This window comes from Lethenteron reissneri, chromosome 52 (genome assembly GCF_015708825.2).
Source record: "Lethenteron reissneri isolate LAM-NWPU_2019-01 chromosome 52, ASM1570882v1, whole genome shotgun sequence".
Taxonomy (NCBI): domain Eukaryota; kingdom Metazoa; phylum Chordata; class Hyperoartia; order Petromyzontiformes; family Petromyzontidae; genus Lethenteron; species Lethenteron reissneri.
The window spans coordinates 4,170,735-4,185,642 of record NC_083830.1 but is presented as its reverse complement, the minus strand read 5'-3'; the positions used below and the strand labels follow the sequence as shown (position 1 = coordinate 4,185,642).

General features: G+C 50.7%; 1 protein-coding gene across 4 annotated transcripts in view; it reads right to left on the bottom strand.

The window, feature by feature from the left end:
- Positions 1-909: 909 nt before the first annotated feature.
- The window catches only part of LOC133356009 (uncharacterized), a 46,956-nt gene continuing 32,957 nt past the window's right edge, over positions 910-14,908 (bottom strand). For 2 of the 4 annotated variants that reach the window (XM_061573499.1, XM_061573502.1), the window contains exons 6-17: positions 14,000-14,080; positions 12,192-13,043; positions 11,749-11,826; positions 10,094-10,168; positions 6,904-6,987; positions 5,977-6,060; positions 5,268-5,339; positions 4,219-4,309; positions 3,930-4,004; positions 3,093-3,140; positions 1,480-1,554; positions 910-954 (exon numbers count right to left, since the gene is read on the bottom strand). In XM_061573499.1, coding sequence (XP_061429483.1) covers positions 3,962-4,004; positions 4,219-4,309; positions 5,268-5,339; positions 5,977-6,060; positions 6,904-6,987; positions 10,094-10,168; positions 11,749-11,826; positions 12,192-13,043; positions 14,000-14,080 — 1,460 coding nt within the window. In that variant the 3' untranslated portion in view covers positions 910-954; positions 1,480-1,554; positions 3,093-3,140; positions 3,930-3,961. Of the gene's footprint in view, positions 955-1,479; positions 1,555-3,092; positions 3,174-3,929; positions 4,005-4,218; positions 4,310-5,267; positions 5,340-5,976; positions 6,061-6,903; positions 6,988-10,093; positions 10,169-11,748; positions 11,827-12,191; positions 13,044-13,999; positions 14,081-14,908 lie in introns of those variants that run through there. The other 2 variants (XM_061573501.1, XM_061573500.1) reach the window with 2 other exon arrangements.

Sequence of the window (14,908 nt, the reverse complement as noted above, 5' to 3'; positions counted from 1 at the left end):
GCACACTGTCGTCGAGATTGTGGTGTAATAATTGCTATTTGCAACGTGGGAGATCTCTTGTAAGGGTGCGTGTGAAGCCTTCAATTAGTATACAGGGACTCCTCTACTTGCAAACATTCGACTTACGAACTTTCAGAGATACGAACAAACCTGGTCTGTATGTCCAGTTGCCCGTTCCGACCGAGAGTCGTAAGTTCAACCACCGCGCAATAGATGGTGGCGGTGGCATCTACATCTGCAGAACGTGAAGAATCAGTGGCATCTACATCTACAGCACATGAAGAACCAGTGGCAACTGCATCTGCAGAACGTGAAGAACCAGTGGCATCTACATCTGCAGAACGTGAAGAACCAGTGGCATCTAAATCTGCAGAACAGTCAAGAACCAGTGGCATTTACATCTACAGAACGTGAAGAACCAGTGGCATCTACATCTGCAGAACGTGAAGAACCAGTGGCATCTACATCTACAGAACGTGAAGAACCAGTGGCATCTACATCTGCAGAACTGTGAAGAACCAGTGGCATCTACATCTACAGAACGTGAAGAACCAGTGGCATCTACATCTTCAGAACGTCAAGAAGCAGTGGCATCTACATCTGCAGAACGTTACCGCATTGTAACGGCAAGCGTGTTACGTTGTAAAGGTGCACGCTCCGTGTTGTAACGGCGTGCGTTCCACGTTGTAAAGGTGCACTCTCCACGTTATAATAGCGCGCGTTCTAATGATGCACGCTCCGCATTGTGCCTAAAGTGTTCCCGAATAGGCGAACCCCGTTGTCGCGAAAAAATACGCGTTTCGGAGAGAACTTGACCGTAACGTGATGCGGATATGGGAACGAGCGGCTTACTGTGATTGGTGGTGTCTTCACCCACATTCTCTTCGATCGCTTCCTCGGCGAGCGTGGCTGCTGCTGTGCTCGGCTGCACGCTTGGCTCATCGCGATCGGCGCCTTCGGGTAGAAAAACAAAAGAAAATGTATTGATAAACTTCTAGCACAGCGTGAGCAAAAAGAGGTCACCGTGGAATGTACTCCAGGCTTTGTTCAACATCAGGAAATAAATAAATAGAAACAGCGATGAAACGAGATTAGGCTGACGCCAGTTTATTTGGAGTCTGCATTTTCTCCCTGTGCCACGCGTGGATTCTTCTCCGGGTCCTCCCGTTTTTTCTCTCCACATTTAGAATCGACGTGTGTTTAGAGTATTTGGCTGTTATCAATTTACACATCATAAGCCACTTTGTTGAGCTATCATTTGTGGCCATGTTGCTTCTGCAAAAAGAGCTGTATGTGTGGCCTCGCCTGGTAAAACTAAAACAAAAAGTAGTAATATTCTTGGTTCTTTCGGTAAAGTCACGTAGAAGGGAAATAATAAAATAAAATAATATAAAGCAATAAAAGTAGTAACTTTAGATTGGTTTTGATTTAGCTGCAGATAGATGTCAAGCGATCCCTTAGGAAGTGTGTGGTGCTCACCAGTGCTGCCTGTACGTGGAGTGTGGGCCTCGTTTCCCGGTCCTCCGACCTCCGGCGCTGGGCTTGACTCTAGCTCTGCAATACACAACCCATGACATGGCTCGATTGCGGGTCCTTTTTTCGCGAGGGACAAATCGCGTCGCGATAAGTTTTGCTGCAAAAGTCAAATGTCGCGGCGAGAGCAGCGGTGGCCAACCGGCGTCTCGCGAGCCGCACGCGGTTCTATCGTAGACCAGGTTACCACGTAGACCAGAGCGTTCGCCCGAAACAATGATGTTTTTTTAAAATTTGATTTTGTTGAACGTTTCGTGAGACGGGATGGGCCGAAGGTCATCCGGCAGAGCGTTCCCGCACCGATGGCGGAGAGGCGGCAACTGGAAATGCTCTGCCGGTATCAAGGGAATCTTTAATGTCCGCTGTGCAGCTTGACGAGGTGTATTGTTCAGTCCAGCGGCTCTGAACATGGGGTGCACGCACCCCCTGGGGGTGCGAGACGTGGCCAGGTCTTTTTTAGAAGGTAGATTATCGAAACACAAATTCAGCACGGGCACGTTAAGTACAGCTACTCTTGTTTCATCAAATGTATGTATTTATTAAAGTGATCAATGTTTTTTTTACCGATTGAGAACCAAAGGGGGTGCAAGGCTGCAGTAAAGGTTAAGAACCCACTGGTTTAGTCGATATGTGCGCAGTATTAAGCAGGGCGGCTGTGGGGCACGAGCCGCAACCCCCCCCCCCCCCCCCCCGCAACTAGCAGCAAACCCGTAAGCCGCTCATTTACAACGCCGACCCCGTAAGAGCGACTCAGTTAGATTCTAGATTTGAAGTTTTCTCTAAAACAGTCTGCATCAGCAGTAGGCCATGCTTTCCCACCTGATGACGGGGGCTTGTGTTGCGCCTGAAACGTCGTGATTTCATTTATTTGTTTTCATTTATTTTATTTGTTACCTACGTGACTTTACCGAAAAAACCCAAAGAGTACGACTCAGTTTGAGTTCAGTATCGCATTCGTTACATGTGCAATGTAACGACTCCAGAGACATCGACTGTAGGGACTCACACTCGCACGACTGCAACTCGGTAGCACTTATATAACGCTGCCAGTCTAGCGACGTTGACGCTGATTCCTAGATACCTGGCCGACTAAGAGCGAGCACCGTCGACGCAGCGGTGGCAAAGACGACAGCGACGACGAAGACGATTCCCCTCTGGCACCCCAAGTCCCATTCACCGCTCCCTTTTATGCTCCCAGCGTGTCCGTGGCTCCGCCCGGGCCACGCCCCCTTTCTAGAACTCTCCAGCGGGTTCCGGGAGTCCCCAGATGGTTCTCCTTGCTGAACCTTGGCCCAGCTATCTCCCCCTCTGGCCGTTCCCGTGTATACTGTCTTACCGTCTTGCCCATACTGTTTACGCACACGCAATTTCCCACTGCGGTCGCCGCTAATCGGCGCACCACTCTACACATGGATTGTCCCGTTTAGCCAGTTGCCCGGCTATTTTACAGGGGAGATTGCTGCGTGGTGCTGCGTGAGCACAGCAACGAACAAAATAAAAGACGGAAAACATCGACATTGCACGTTATAAATTTGTGCGATCATAAGTTGTGTGTTTACCTGTGTGGATAGGCCTGGTCTTGAACTCGATGCCGTCTTGATATAACTCTGCAACGTGAACAGAACTGCCTTTTCCTCCAGCTGAATTCACAACAAATAACCGCACGCTGACGTGAGTGACAATGTACACGGGAAAAACGATAGTCCCACATGTGATAAAAAATATATAAATGTTCGCACAACTCACCAAGTACCCAGGGGACTTTAATTGAACTTTTCAAAAAAATATAAACACACTTTATTTCCCGAATAATTCAAAACACTTTTAATTAACTTTTCTTCTTCAAAATTGTGTTTTAAGTTGTGCATTTAACACATCCGAACCAACGGATATCATTAGTTTCTACAATCTGTTACAACTGGCCCTTTCAAATAATTATCAGTTTCCTTTAGAAGTGTCTCATCTCTCTATTTTTTCTTAATAAATCATTTAACAAAAAAAGTGGTGGACGAAGGTGGGGGGGTGCAGCGATATGTATGTAAGAGGTGTGATGAGGTATATACGAGGTATGTATGTGTAGTGTAATAGCGCCGGCTGGTGGATGGCAGCAGCAACTGTGGTGGCCAGACAGCACAAACTGCCGGTGAGGGCGTGAGCACGGTGTTGGCAGGGAGGAGGAACTGGGGCAAGGGTCACGGAGGACCCCATCTGGAGGCCCCTGGAACCTGCTGGCGGGTTCGAGAAGGGAGGCGCAGCCAGGGCGGAGCCAGGCCGTGCCGGGAGCATAAAAGGAGCTGAGAGCGGGGGGCTCAGGGCTGCCGGTTCTGGGATTGGACTCGTCTCGTAGCCGTCGTCTTTGTCATTGGTGTGATGAGGTTGGCATGCGAATGGGCTACCGTGCTGGGAGCCGATGTCCTTGCTGTCTCCGTTATCTTCCATGGAGAGGAGAGCCGGGATCCCTGGCAGAGAATCTGGCTCACGGACAGGACGAAGAAACAGTTTCGAGATTTCCAATGTCCATCGATGTTGGGTGATTCACTCGTAATCGGTGCACCTCGCCGTGTGGGTGGGGCGAGTGCGAGTAGGGTGAGTGTGAGTGGGATGAGGGTGAGTGGGGTGAGGGTGAGTGGGGTGAGTGCGATTGGGGTGAGTGGGGTGAGTGCGAGTGGGGTGAGTGCACCTCACCGTATGGGTGAGGTTTCCCACTTCCATTCACTGCTGCCGCCGCCGGCGTCTGCGGCGCGTTGTCGAGCCGCGGAGACTGGAGGCGACACCGCTGCACAGAAGCGTGAGGAGTCAACGTACCCCACTTCACCCGGCTTCTACCCCTCTGAAGACTTTCGGGATTTTGTCCTGAAAGATGCTTTGCGCAGCGCCAAGTGAAACATTGTCTCGAACCGCGACACTTTTGGCCTTTGAGAATTTGTCCCTCCGACTTAGCGGCGGCGAGCTGAAACGATAACTGGTGCTTTACAGGGACTTCCCTACTTACTAAGATTCCACTTACAAGAGATACGAACAAACCCGGTCCGTATGTCCAGTTGCCTGTTCGGACTGAGAGTCGTAAGTTCAACCACCGCGCAACAGATGGCGGCGGTGGCATCTACATTTGTAGAACGTGAATAACCAGGGGCATCTACATCTACAGAACGTGAAGAACCAGTGGCATCTACATCTGCAGAACGTGAAAAATCAGTGACGTCTACATTTGCAGAACGTGAAGAACCAGTGGCATCTACATCTGCAGAACGTGAAGAACCAGTGGCATCTACATCTTCAGAACGTGAAGAACCAGTGGCATCTATATCTGCAGAACGTGAAGAATCAGTGACATCTACATTTGCAGAACGTGAAGAACCAGTGGCATCTACATCTGCAGAACGTGAAGAACCAGTGGCATCTACATCTGCAGAACGTGAAGAACCAGTGGCATCTATATCTGCAGAACGTGAAGAACCAGTGGCATCTACATTTGCAGAACGTGAAGAACCAATGGCATCTATATCTGCAGAACGTGAATAACCAGCGGCATCTACATCTACAGAACGTGAAAAAAAGGCATTTCTAAAGAAGTGAGTGTTGGGCAGCACATGGCCTCCAGCCAGTCAGAACCGAGCACTGGGTGTCACGTGGCCAGCCAGCCAGCAAACATTTTTGTCTCTCTACATATGGGATGATAATGATAAGCGCTGCGGCTGTGACTTAAAACTTGCACCACCGTGCGCATGTCTCACCTTCAGCAACACCAGCGGCATCTTCTCCCTCGGCGAGTGTCAGCGTCTGGCCATCCACGATCATCATCATCCCTGAGCGATTGAGAGAGAGTGAGAGAGAAGTGGAATCGCAATCATTTGAATTCCGTTTCACACCCCCTCCCCAAATCCCATCCCACGTGACGAAAATTAAGAGGCAACGGGCGTTTGCAACGATGAGGCAGAACGGGATTGTGAGGTCAGTGGATGCGACTCGGGAGAAGAGGTGCAGAATAGAAGCTCATGGAGGGAGGAAGTCCGAAAAGCGCCCCCCCCCTCCCTCCCCTTGGATGAGTGGGAATTATAGCTTCGTGAGACTATGGGTCTTTGTACGTCTACGTAAGTGTGCGGAATGCTGTGTAAGTTCATGAGTCTCTATGTAAGTGTACGGGTCTCTATTGACGTCTATGTGAGTCTATGGGTCTCTGTAAGTGTATGGGTCTCTATGTAAGTGTATGGGTCTCTATTGACGTCTATGGGAGTGTATGGGTCTCTATGTAAGTGTATGGGTCTCCATTGACGTCTATGGAAGTATATGGGTCTCTATGTAAGTGTATTGGTCTCTGTGTGAGTCTGTGAATCTCTAAGTCAGTTGTGTCCGAGCGTGGTTGGCTACGCATGGAGCGTACGTAAAGGGAAAGAAATTACGGAGTCAATGAAAACTCGCAAAATATGAAAGCTTGAAGCTCACCGGCTCTCTCCGCCTCCAACGCCTCCAAGCCGTGCGGCCCAGACCCGTCGTGTGGGTGACCCTGCGCTCCTTCTCCGTGGAACGCTGAGGAGGGAACAGCGCCACCCAATTCACCGCCACTCCTCTAGCCAAGTAGGCACCCGTGCAGATCCAATGGCAATGGATTTGTGCCGCGGTTTGCGAGATTTCTTGACGAGCAGCACACCGCACGCCTCTTGGACATTACCGTCCATCCCTCCCAACAGCCAGCCAGCCAGTAAACCTTTTTCCAATATAGTATGAGAAACTGGTGTGGCAGCAAGAGAAGTTGATGCGAACGCCGCTACAAGATGTCACACGTTTGGCGCGATGGCCCTTTGCGGACCGCGCGTGATGATGACGAGTGAAATGAAGAGTGAGCGAATGTGCTCGGGCTGGATGCGTCGCGGCTATCGCGTGATGATGGCCGATAGCTAAGCGTAACGAGCGAGCGGCAGACAAGGAACGGAATGCTTCCGAGAGCACGTCTGCCGGGGACATGGAGTGATGAGATCACCTCCTGCGCAAGGTCCGAGGCGAATTGTTGCATCGCGCGATTAACGGGGTTTGGAGAAACATTTATCCAGCGGCGGACTGACCGTGGCGAACGACGATCGATTCGCGAGCAGCTGAGAAATTTGCGGGGCACGTCTTTTTCAAACGTGGCAAATTTCAGAGGCGCGGCGCCAGGCACACGACGGCCTGCTGATTGTCGAATGACGTCGCAAGAAAACTCGATGAACGTTCACCGTGAGGCGGGAGGGGCGCGTATTGACGGACGATGCGCCCGCAGCACTGACCGGGGCGGCCGCTGGGCTCTAACCGCGAACCTCCGCAACGAGGTTCGCTTGATCGTGTCGCCAGGCGCAAGTGTGTGCCACGTGGCTTGTGCGAGTTAAATGACTCTACCTGAATCAATTCCAGCGCCACCACCGCCGGCATCACCCAGTCCATCGAATAAACCCAGCGACTCGCCGCCGTCTGCACCGTGGCCTGACACACACGCGCACGCGTGAATTGAAATTTAACAAACAAATCTATATATATAAAATCGTGAATCTGTCTGTCTGTGTGTCTGTGTGTCTCCGGACCATATGCACTTTCATTGGACGGCGGTTGCCCCTGGCAACGGCTAGCGACGCCTTCGCCGCTTTCATTGGACCTGGCAACGGCTAGCGACGCCTTCGCCAAGGGCTGCAGTTTCATTGGACGGCGGTTGCCCCTGCCAACCGCTAGCCACGCCTTCGCCACTTTCATAAGCTCCTGTAATTAATTAAATAATAGCCATTACACAGTATTGTTGGCGCGCTAGGGGGGGGGGGGGGGGAACGCCACCCGTACCCTGCCTCTTCCAAGTCGACAATTTTAGGCTGAGGCCGCAGGCTTTGCACGCTACTAGGCCTCGACACCCACCACGCCACTCTGAGGTAAATTCATCAAAGTTTTTCCTACTCTTCACTACACCCCCACCACAATGTGTGCTATTAATATTACTTTTAAACCCAACGCGCCAACAATCGATTACTTTAATGTTCACTGTACAAATACTCATTAAGCTGGGTGAGCGTACTGACAGTCTATTATGTACACTGTAGCCTGCTTATTTAAGCTCTGTGAGCGTACTGCCACTCTATCATGTAGACTCTAGCCTGCTTATGAAGCTGAGTGGGTGTACTGGCAGTCTATAATGTAGACTGTAGCCTGGTTATTATAATCGATTCTTTAAATGTTCTTTGTACAAATAGTCATTAAGCTGCTTTAGCGTACTGCCCGTCTATTATGTAGACTGCTGCCTGCTTATTCAGCTGGCTGGGTGTACTGCCAGTCTATCATGTACACATTAGCCTGGTTAGGAAGTAAAGTTAGTCAATTTGTAACACGTACGCTTTCGCAAACATTATTCATAAACAACGTTATTGCGTTTAGATCGCCTTATTTATTAAGGTGTTGTCACCCTTATCCACCACCCGACACGCCCAATCTGCACAAAATTGTCACGTTCATAAAAGACTAAGACTTGACTGCTTTAGCCCACCGGTGTGTTCAAGCGGAAAACCACAACAATTAGCATTTCTCATGAAACAACTACTGTATAATTATGTTTAAACCACACGCGCCAATAATGGATTTGTTTAAATGTTCACTCAACAAATACTCATTAAGCTGGCTGAGCGTACTGCCACTCTAGAATGTACAGTGTAGCCTGGTTATATTTCTGGGTGGCTGTACTGACAGTCTATCATGTACACATTAGCCTGCTTCTTAAGTAAAGTGAGTCTTTTTGTAACACGTACGCTTTCGCAACCATTCTTCACAAATAACTTTATTGCCTTTCGCTCGCCTTAATTATTAATGTGTTGTAACCCTCCACCACCCCACACGGCCAATCAGTCAAAAAGTGTCCCGTTGATAAAACGCTCATAAGTCTCTGCTTTGGCCCACCGGTGTGTACAAGCGTAAAACCACAACAATTCCCATTTCAGAGTACGTCCTTTCGCTGATGCTGGATGCAATTACCAGCCAAACGTCGTACTGTTCAGTTGTCTGTCCATCTGTGTACGATCGCTTGCGAGGGATTTGCCGGGAGGCACGTCCCGTGCCCCGCGATGGGAATACGCATGTCACTGTGTATGTGTTTGTGTGTATGTATGTGTGTTTGTGTGTATGTATGTGTGTTTGTGTGTATGTGTGTGTCTGCGTATGTGTGTGTATGTGTGTGTCTGCAGCAAGCGCGTGTATGTGTACCTATGGACGCGCGCGCGTGTGTTGTGTAGGGGGAACGGTAGTGTAGTGGTTAGCGTGCTGTCTGTGTCTGTGTGTGTGTCTGTGTGTGTGTGTCTGTGTGTGTGCGTGTGTGGTGTGTGGGGAGCGGTAGTGTAGTGGTTAGCGTGCTGTCTGTGTGTCTGTGTGTGTCTGTCTGTGTGTGTCTGCGTGTGTCTGTGTGTGTGTCTGTGCGTGTGTGGTGTGTGAGGAGCGGTGGGTGTAGTGCTTAACGCTACGCTGCGCTACCAACCCGGCGAACCCAGTTCGATTCCCGCTCACGGCCACCACCGGTGACGATTATTTGAACCTCCCCTAGGTCGACTCTGCCTCAAACGAGTAACTGCTGTGGCGTATTAACATCGCCACTGGGGAGACAAAGGCGGCCGGCCGTGGTGGATACAAGTCCCGGGCGAAGCCGGGTAGTACAGCTAGTATATATATAAAACACCGAGGTGTCCGTAAAAAAAGGGTCATCTTTAGCGAATTGTAATCAAGACAGCGGTTTCACCCGCGCGGTTAAAATGCTGGCAACGTGCATTCGGCGAAAAAACACTCAACACATTTGTCACGAGCACACTCGGGGCTTTAAATGGCCAACTAATGTGCATATATAGCGTGCTTCACAAAAATGTTAACACTTATATAAGACTATCGTTTTAATGGGAAAAGAACGGATAATAAAACGCATACTCTCAGGTTTTTTCGGTAAAGTCACGTAGGTTAAAAATAATAGAAATAAAATAATAATCAATGAAAATAAATCAAATTGAGCAATCATTGGAAAGATGTTATTAACCATGTAAAAACGATTTAACTACGCATATTTGTACCATCTTATTTGACAGGTACTAGTCTACTTTACCGAGTGTTGACATCCCCAGCGTTTAACAGTACTTTTGGATTTGGCAGCCAACATAGGCCGTAACCCCGGGCTGAGGTGTTCCAATTGTGTGCACACTTAGAGGAGACGCGAGATGATCGCTGAGCGCACGTCGTATTTTTGCCGTAGTACCCGGCGACTGCCCTGCATCCACGCCACGAGCCTTTAATGCACACAAAGGCAAAGATACCCCGTATAGCCTGAACAGACTGTTGGGGCAAGTGCTGTTAGCAAGCACCTATGAAGACCGGGGGGGTGGGTGGCCAGCACCACGCCCGGCCGCCTTTGTCTCCCCAGTGGCGATGTTTACACATCGCATCAGGTACTCATTTGAGGCCGAGACGTCCTAGGGAAGGCCCATGACCGGTTCAGATAATCGTCACTGGCGTTGGCCATGGGTTCGTAGCGCAGCGTCGCGCTAACCGCTGCACCACCGCTCACCACTCATCATTTTACCTGCGTCAATTCCAGCGCCGGCACCACCGATCCCGTCGTGCGAGCCAGGGGTCTGGCCTCCATCCCCACCGTAACCTGACCCACACACACACAGAGATCCATTAACATTAAGTGGCACAATATCAATCTAGATTTGAAGTTTTCGTGACTGCAGGGATCCATACTCTTTGGTTCTTTCGGTAAAGTCACGTAGGTATAAATTGTTTTCTTGCTGTGGTTGTCCCACCTGATGACGGACGCTTGTGTTGCGCCCGAAACGTCGTGATTTAATTTATTTAATTTTATACCTACGTAACTTTACCGAAAGAACCAAAGAGTATGGCACAATATCATCCATAATAAGACAATCGTAATTATACGGCAATGTCATTTGTTAGGTTAAAATTGTTTGCAACATACTCCTTTCCATTTAAGGTTAGCTTAGTTTTTCGTGTATAGCACGTGTAAGAATCAACACTCTTTAATTCGTATAGAGGGTATTGTACACGGTACGTCAGGGTTCTACATCATCCTTGTGTAGTGTGCTAATTCACAGACACTAGTAGGAGGTACTCTCTCTCTTTTATTTCGGCCTTCACAGCCTTGGGGGATAACCACACGCCGGGTCGGGACAGCCAACACGCTGCCAGACCCACAGCTTGCAGAAGGCGAACATCACAACGACGATGGCACGCTGAGTGGCAGATGGCAGCAGCCCCGACTGTGAGTCGGAGCTCGCCTTTTATCCTGCCCAGCGTGGCCAGACTCCGCCCTCGGCCAGGCTCCGCCCTCGGCCAGGCTCCGCCCTCGGCCAGGCTCCGCCCTCGGCCAGGCTCCGCCCTCTGGATCCCCCCAGGTGGCTCCGTGCCTTGCCCACAGGTCCAACTGGTAGAACGGGCTGCTACCCATAATTATATCGTCTACCAACCTCCCAGCGGCACGCTCTCCAGTGACTCCATTCGGCGTCACTACACTTGTAACCACGGCCCAGTTCACGCGCCAACGTTGGGATTAGCCTGGAACAACACTGGGCTGACGCTCCGTGTGTACCAGGAAGAGAGGAGCGACCATGATTTAGAACGAGTTTGTTTTGGGTTAGATCGTCACGGGTGTAGGTGCGATGACTTTTTCTTGTTTTAAGATGATCTCCTCCAGCACCCAGCATAGTCAATCCAATAAAATTGTCACGTGGAGCAAATGTGCCAAATTGATGCACACTTTTTTTGTGCAAAACCCTGAGGAACTAAGAAAAGCGATTGACATTCTGACAATTTGAATACGAGGTGCTATTATCCACCGCAATGTCAGAACGAAACGTGCTAATATATATTTGACTTCATTGAAATTCCACAATAGATGTAATTTTGACGGTTATATCGCTTAAATATAAATGTGCCATTGAACCCATTATTAAAATTCTTATTCATACTCTTTGGTTCTTTCGGTAAAGTCACGTAGTTCGAAATAAAATAAAACAAATGACGACGTTTCGATCGCAAAACAAGCGGTCGTTATCGTCATCACCTTTGCCTGACGACGACCGCTTCTGTTGCGATCGAAACTGCATCACCGTGGAAACCGAGGACTGTATGACCACAGCAGTCTTGCTGTGGTTGTTTACCCACGTTGGGCCAACATTGGGCCCAACGGTTTCAAACCGCCGGGTAGTGACTTACCGAAATTGTCTACGATGGGCCCCGCGTTCCCATATCCCATCGCTCCATCGGCCGTCGCCTCCGCACCTCCAAAATGGCCTGGTGGGAGAAAGGCCACAACGCGGGGTGCAGTGGCGGCACGGGCCAGATTCAGATGCCGAAGGGACAATCAGTCACGCGTCGTGCCGCGCGTTGGTCGGTCAAACCCATCACTCGCTTGGCAATTCACGCCGTTTCATTGGCGACGGAGACAATGCCACCCACGTGCTCACGAGAAATTGGACAGATTGGAAGGTTCGCGAACGCGTCACGCCAGTAGCCCTCTGCGTTAATGTTGGGATATGTGAATGAAGTAGAGGGGGGAGAGGTGGTGAGGGAATGGAGGGCAGAGGTGATGAGTGGGCAAATGCCAGGACTGCACGTTTTCCACCCGAGAAACCGTGGGCCCTTTGTGACGGACTTACCTCCATGACCCGCCACGAAACCACCGGATTCGTCAGCCGCACCATTGGCTCCTCCAGCAGCTCCACCGTTTTCTCCAGCCGCACCATTGGCTCCACCAATCGCACCATTGGCTCCACTAATCGCATCACCGGCTCCACCAATCGCACCATTGGCTCCACCAATCGCACCATTGGCTCCACCAATCGCACCATTGGCTCCTTCAGCTGCACCATTGGCTCCACCAATCACACCATTGGCTCCACCAATCGCACCATTGGCTCCTCCACCAATCGCACCATTGGCTCCTCCAGCCGCACCATTGGCTCCACCAATTGCACCATCGGCTCCTCCAGCCGCACCATTGGCTCCTCCAGCCGCACCATTGGCTCCACCAATCGCACCATCGGCTCCACCAATCGCACCATCGGCTCCACCAATCGCACCACCGGCTCCTCCAGCCGCACCATTGGCTCCACCAATCGCACCATCGGCTCCACCAATCGCACCATTGGCTCCACCAATCGCACCATCGGCTCCACCAATCGCACCATCGGCTCCACCAATCGCACCACCGGCTCCTTCAGCAGCTCCATTGGCTCCACCAGCTACACCATTGGCTCCTTCAGCAGCTCCATTGGCTCCTCCGTCTGCACCACCGGCTCCACCAACTGCACCGTGACTCGTATAATCGAGCGTCATCCCTCCCCCAACTCCGGCCGTGTCCGTCGCCATCCCTCCCTGCAGCTCTCCCGTGGAATCGCGCGCCACGTCCCCCGCTGTCCCGCCAACCCCAGCTGCCCCTGCTCCCCCACCTCCTCCAACTCCTCCTCCTGCTGCTGCTGCCCCAACAGACGCTGCGGCTTCGTTGGCTGCTGGAGAAGAGGCGGTGAGATCAGCCGCGTGGCGATGGAAACAATCCACGCCGCAGTGACAGCGGCGACGTGCCCGTTAACCAAATCACGCGGGATGTGCCCAGCCTCTCGGGATCTCGGAAGCTACGTAGGGATGAACACTGCACGAGTCTAGATTGAAAACTCATTTCTTTACAAACTTCTTTTTTTTCTGTGTTTAGTTTGTTGTCCTTCCCCCGCCAGCACAGCGTTGCGCCCTTTCAGATGTGCTTCTGCGGCCGTCTGGAACGCTCTTCCTTCCGATGTTCGGAAGCCACTGGGCAGAGGTCACAACCAGGTACCCGATACCCGTACCCTACCCGATACCCGGCTACCCGTACCCGATGTTTCGGCTTGGGTCTAATTGTCCACGGTCAACTGACGTTGGCTGTAAATGACCACACGGCCCCTTACGTTATGGCAAGCGTCGGGGCCACTTCCTGGAGTCGTGGAGTTCTGCCATTACTAGTACATTTCATAAAAGCGTGTTTAAAATAATAGTTTTTTTAAATATAACTTATTTTTCCATAAACGTTAGCTCAACGAAGTGGCTATTGACGTGGAAATGCATAGCAGCCAAATGCTCGAAAGGCGTGATGTTAATTCTAAATGTGGAGGGAAAAACCTGAGGACCCTGAGAAAAATCCACGCGGCCACGGGGAGAGAGAGAGACACGCAAACTCCAAACAGCAGGCGTCAGGGTCGGGATCCATATCTGTGAACCCAAACAGTTTACCCCGTAATCTTGTACAGAGAAATTAAGTTTTCAGGTCCATACGGCGTACAGCCTCACTGGACATCTGTGACAAAAAGAGCTTTACAGCTCATCGGATTCCTCCTCTAGTACAAACGAACATTCTGAAGTCCAACATCACACGGCTCCGTCAGATTCCATTGCGAATGGGTGACGCGGTGGTCGACGAGGCCTGGGGACTGACCTGGCCGCTGCGGTTCTTCAATTCCAAAACGGTCGATGCCCTCTCCTCCGAACGCCCACTCGGCTCCTGCCTGCTGCGCGTCTGGGTACCGAGGCATTCAGTTCAAATGTCGTCAGTTGGCCTTTCGATGCGCCGGCTCGCACGCGACCGCTGCGACACTCGTCGCCCCGTTCGCTCTGTCCGCGTTGCCTGGGGACGCACCTGAACTGGTCGGATCACCGGTTAGCACGGTTGGCTACGTACCGGTGCGAAAGAAGTTCAACGTACGTACGTACAGGGATTCCTACGAATTTTCAGAGATACGAACAAACCTGGTCCGTATGTCCGGTTGCCCGTTTGGACCGAGAGTCGTAAGATCCACTGCCGTGCAATAGATGATGGCTGTGGCATCTACATTTGCTGAACGTGAAGAACCAGTGGCATCTACATCTACAGAACGTGAAGAACCAGTGGCATCTACATCTGCAGAACGTGAAGAACCAGTGGCATCTACATCTGCAGAACGTGATGAACCAGTGGCATCTACATCTGCAGAACGTGATGAACCAGTGGCATCTACATCTGCAGAACGTGATGAACCAGTGGCATCTACATCTGCAGAACGTGATGAACCAGTGGCATCTACATCTGCAGAACATGAAGAACCAGTAGCATCTACGTCTACAGGAGATTTTACCACTTTTAAAGCCATTCCCCGTGTTGAGTCTACACGCACGCCGTACAACACGTTTGTAATCGACAGGAGTAAAGTTGGACTTACGATCAAATCGACTTACGAACAGACCTCTGGAACCTAACTCGTTCGTATATGTGGTTAATGCAAAAGGTTTAAGTTTGGTGTTTAAACATCTTAGCACAACTGTTTTATTAGAAGTAGTAATAGGGTTTTACCCTTTTATCTGGCACCAA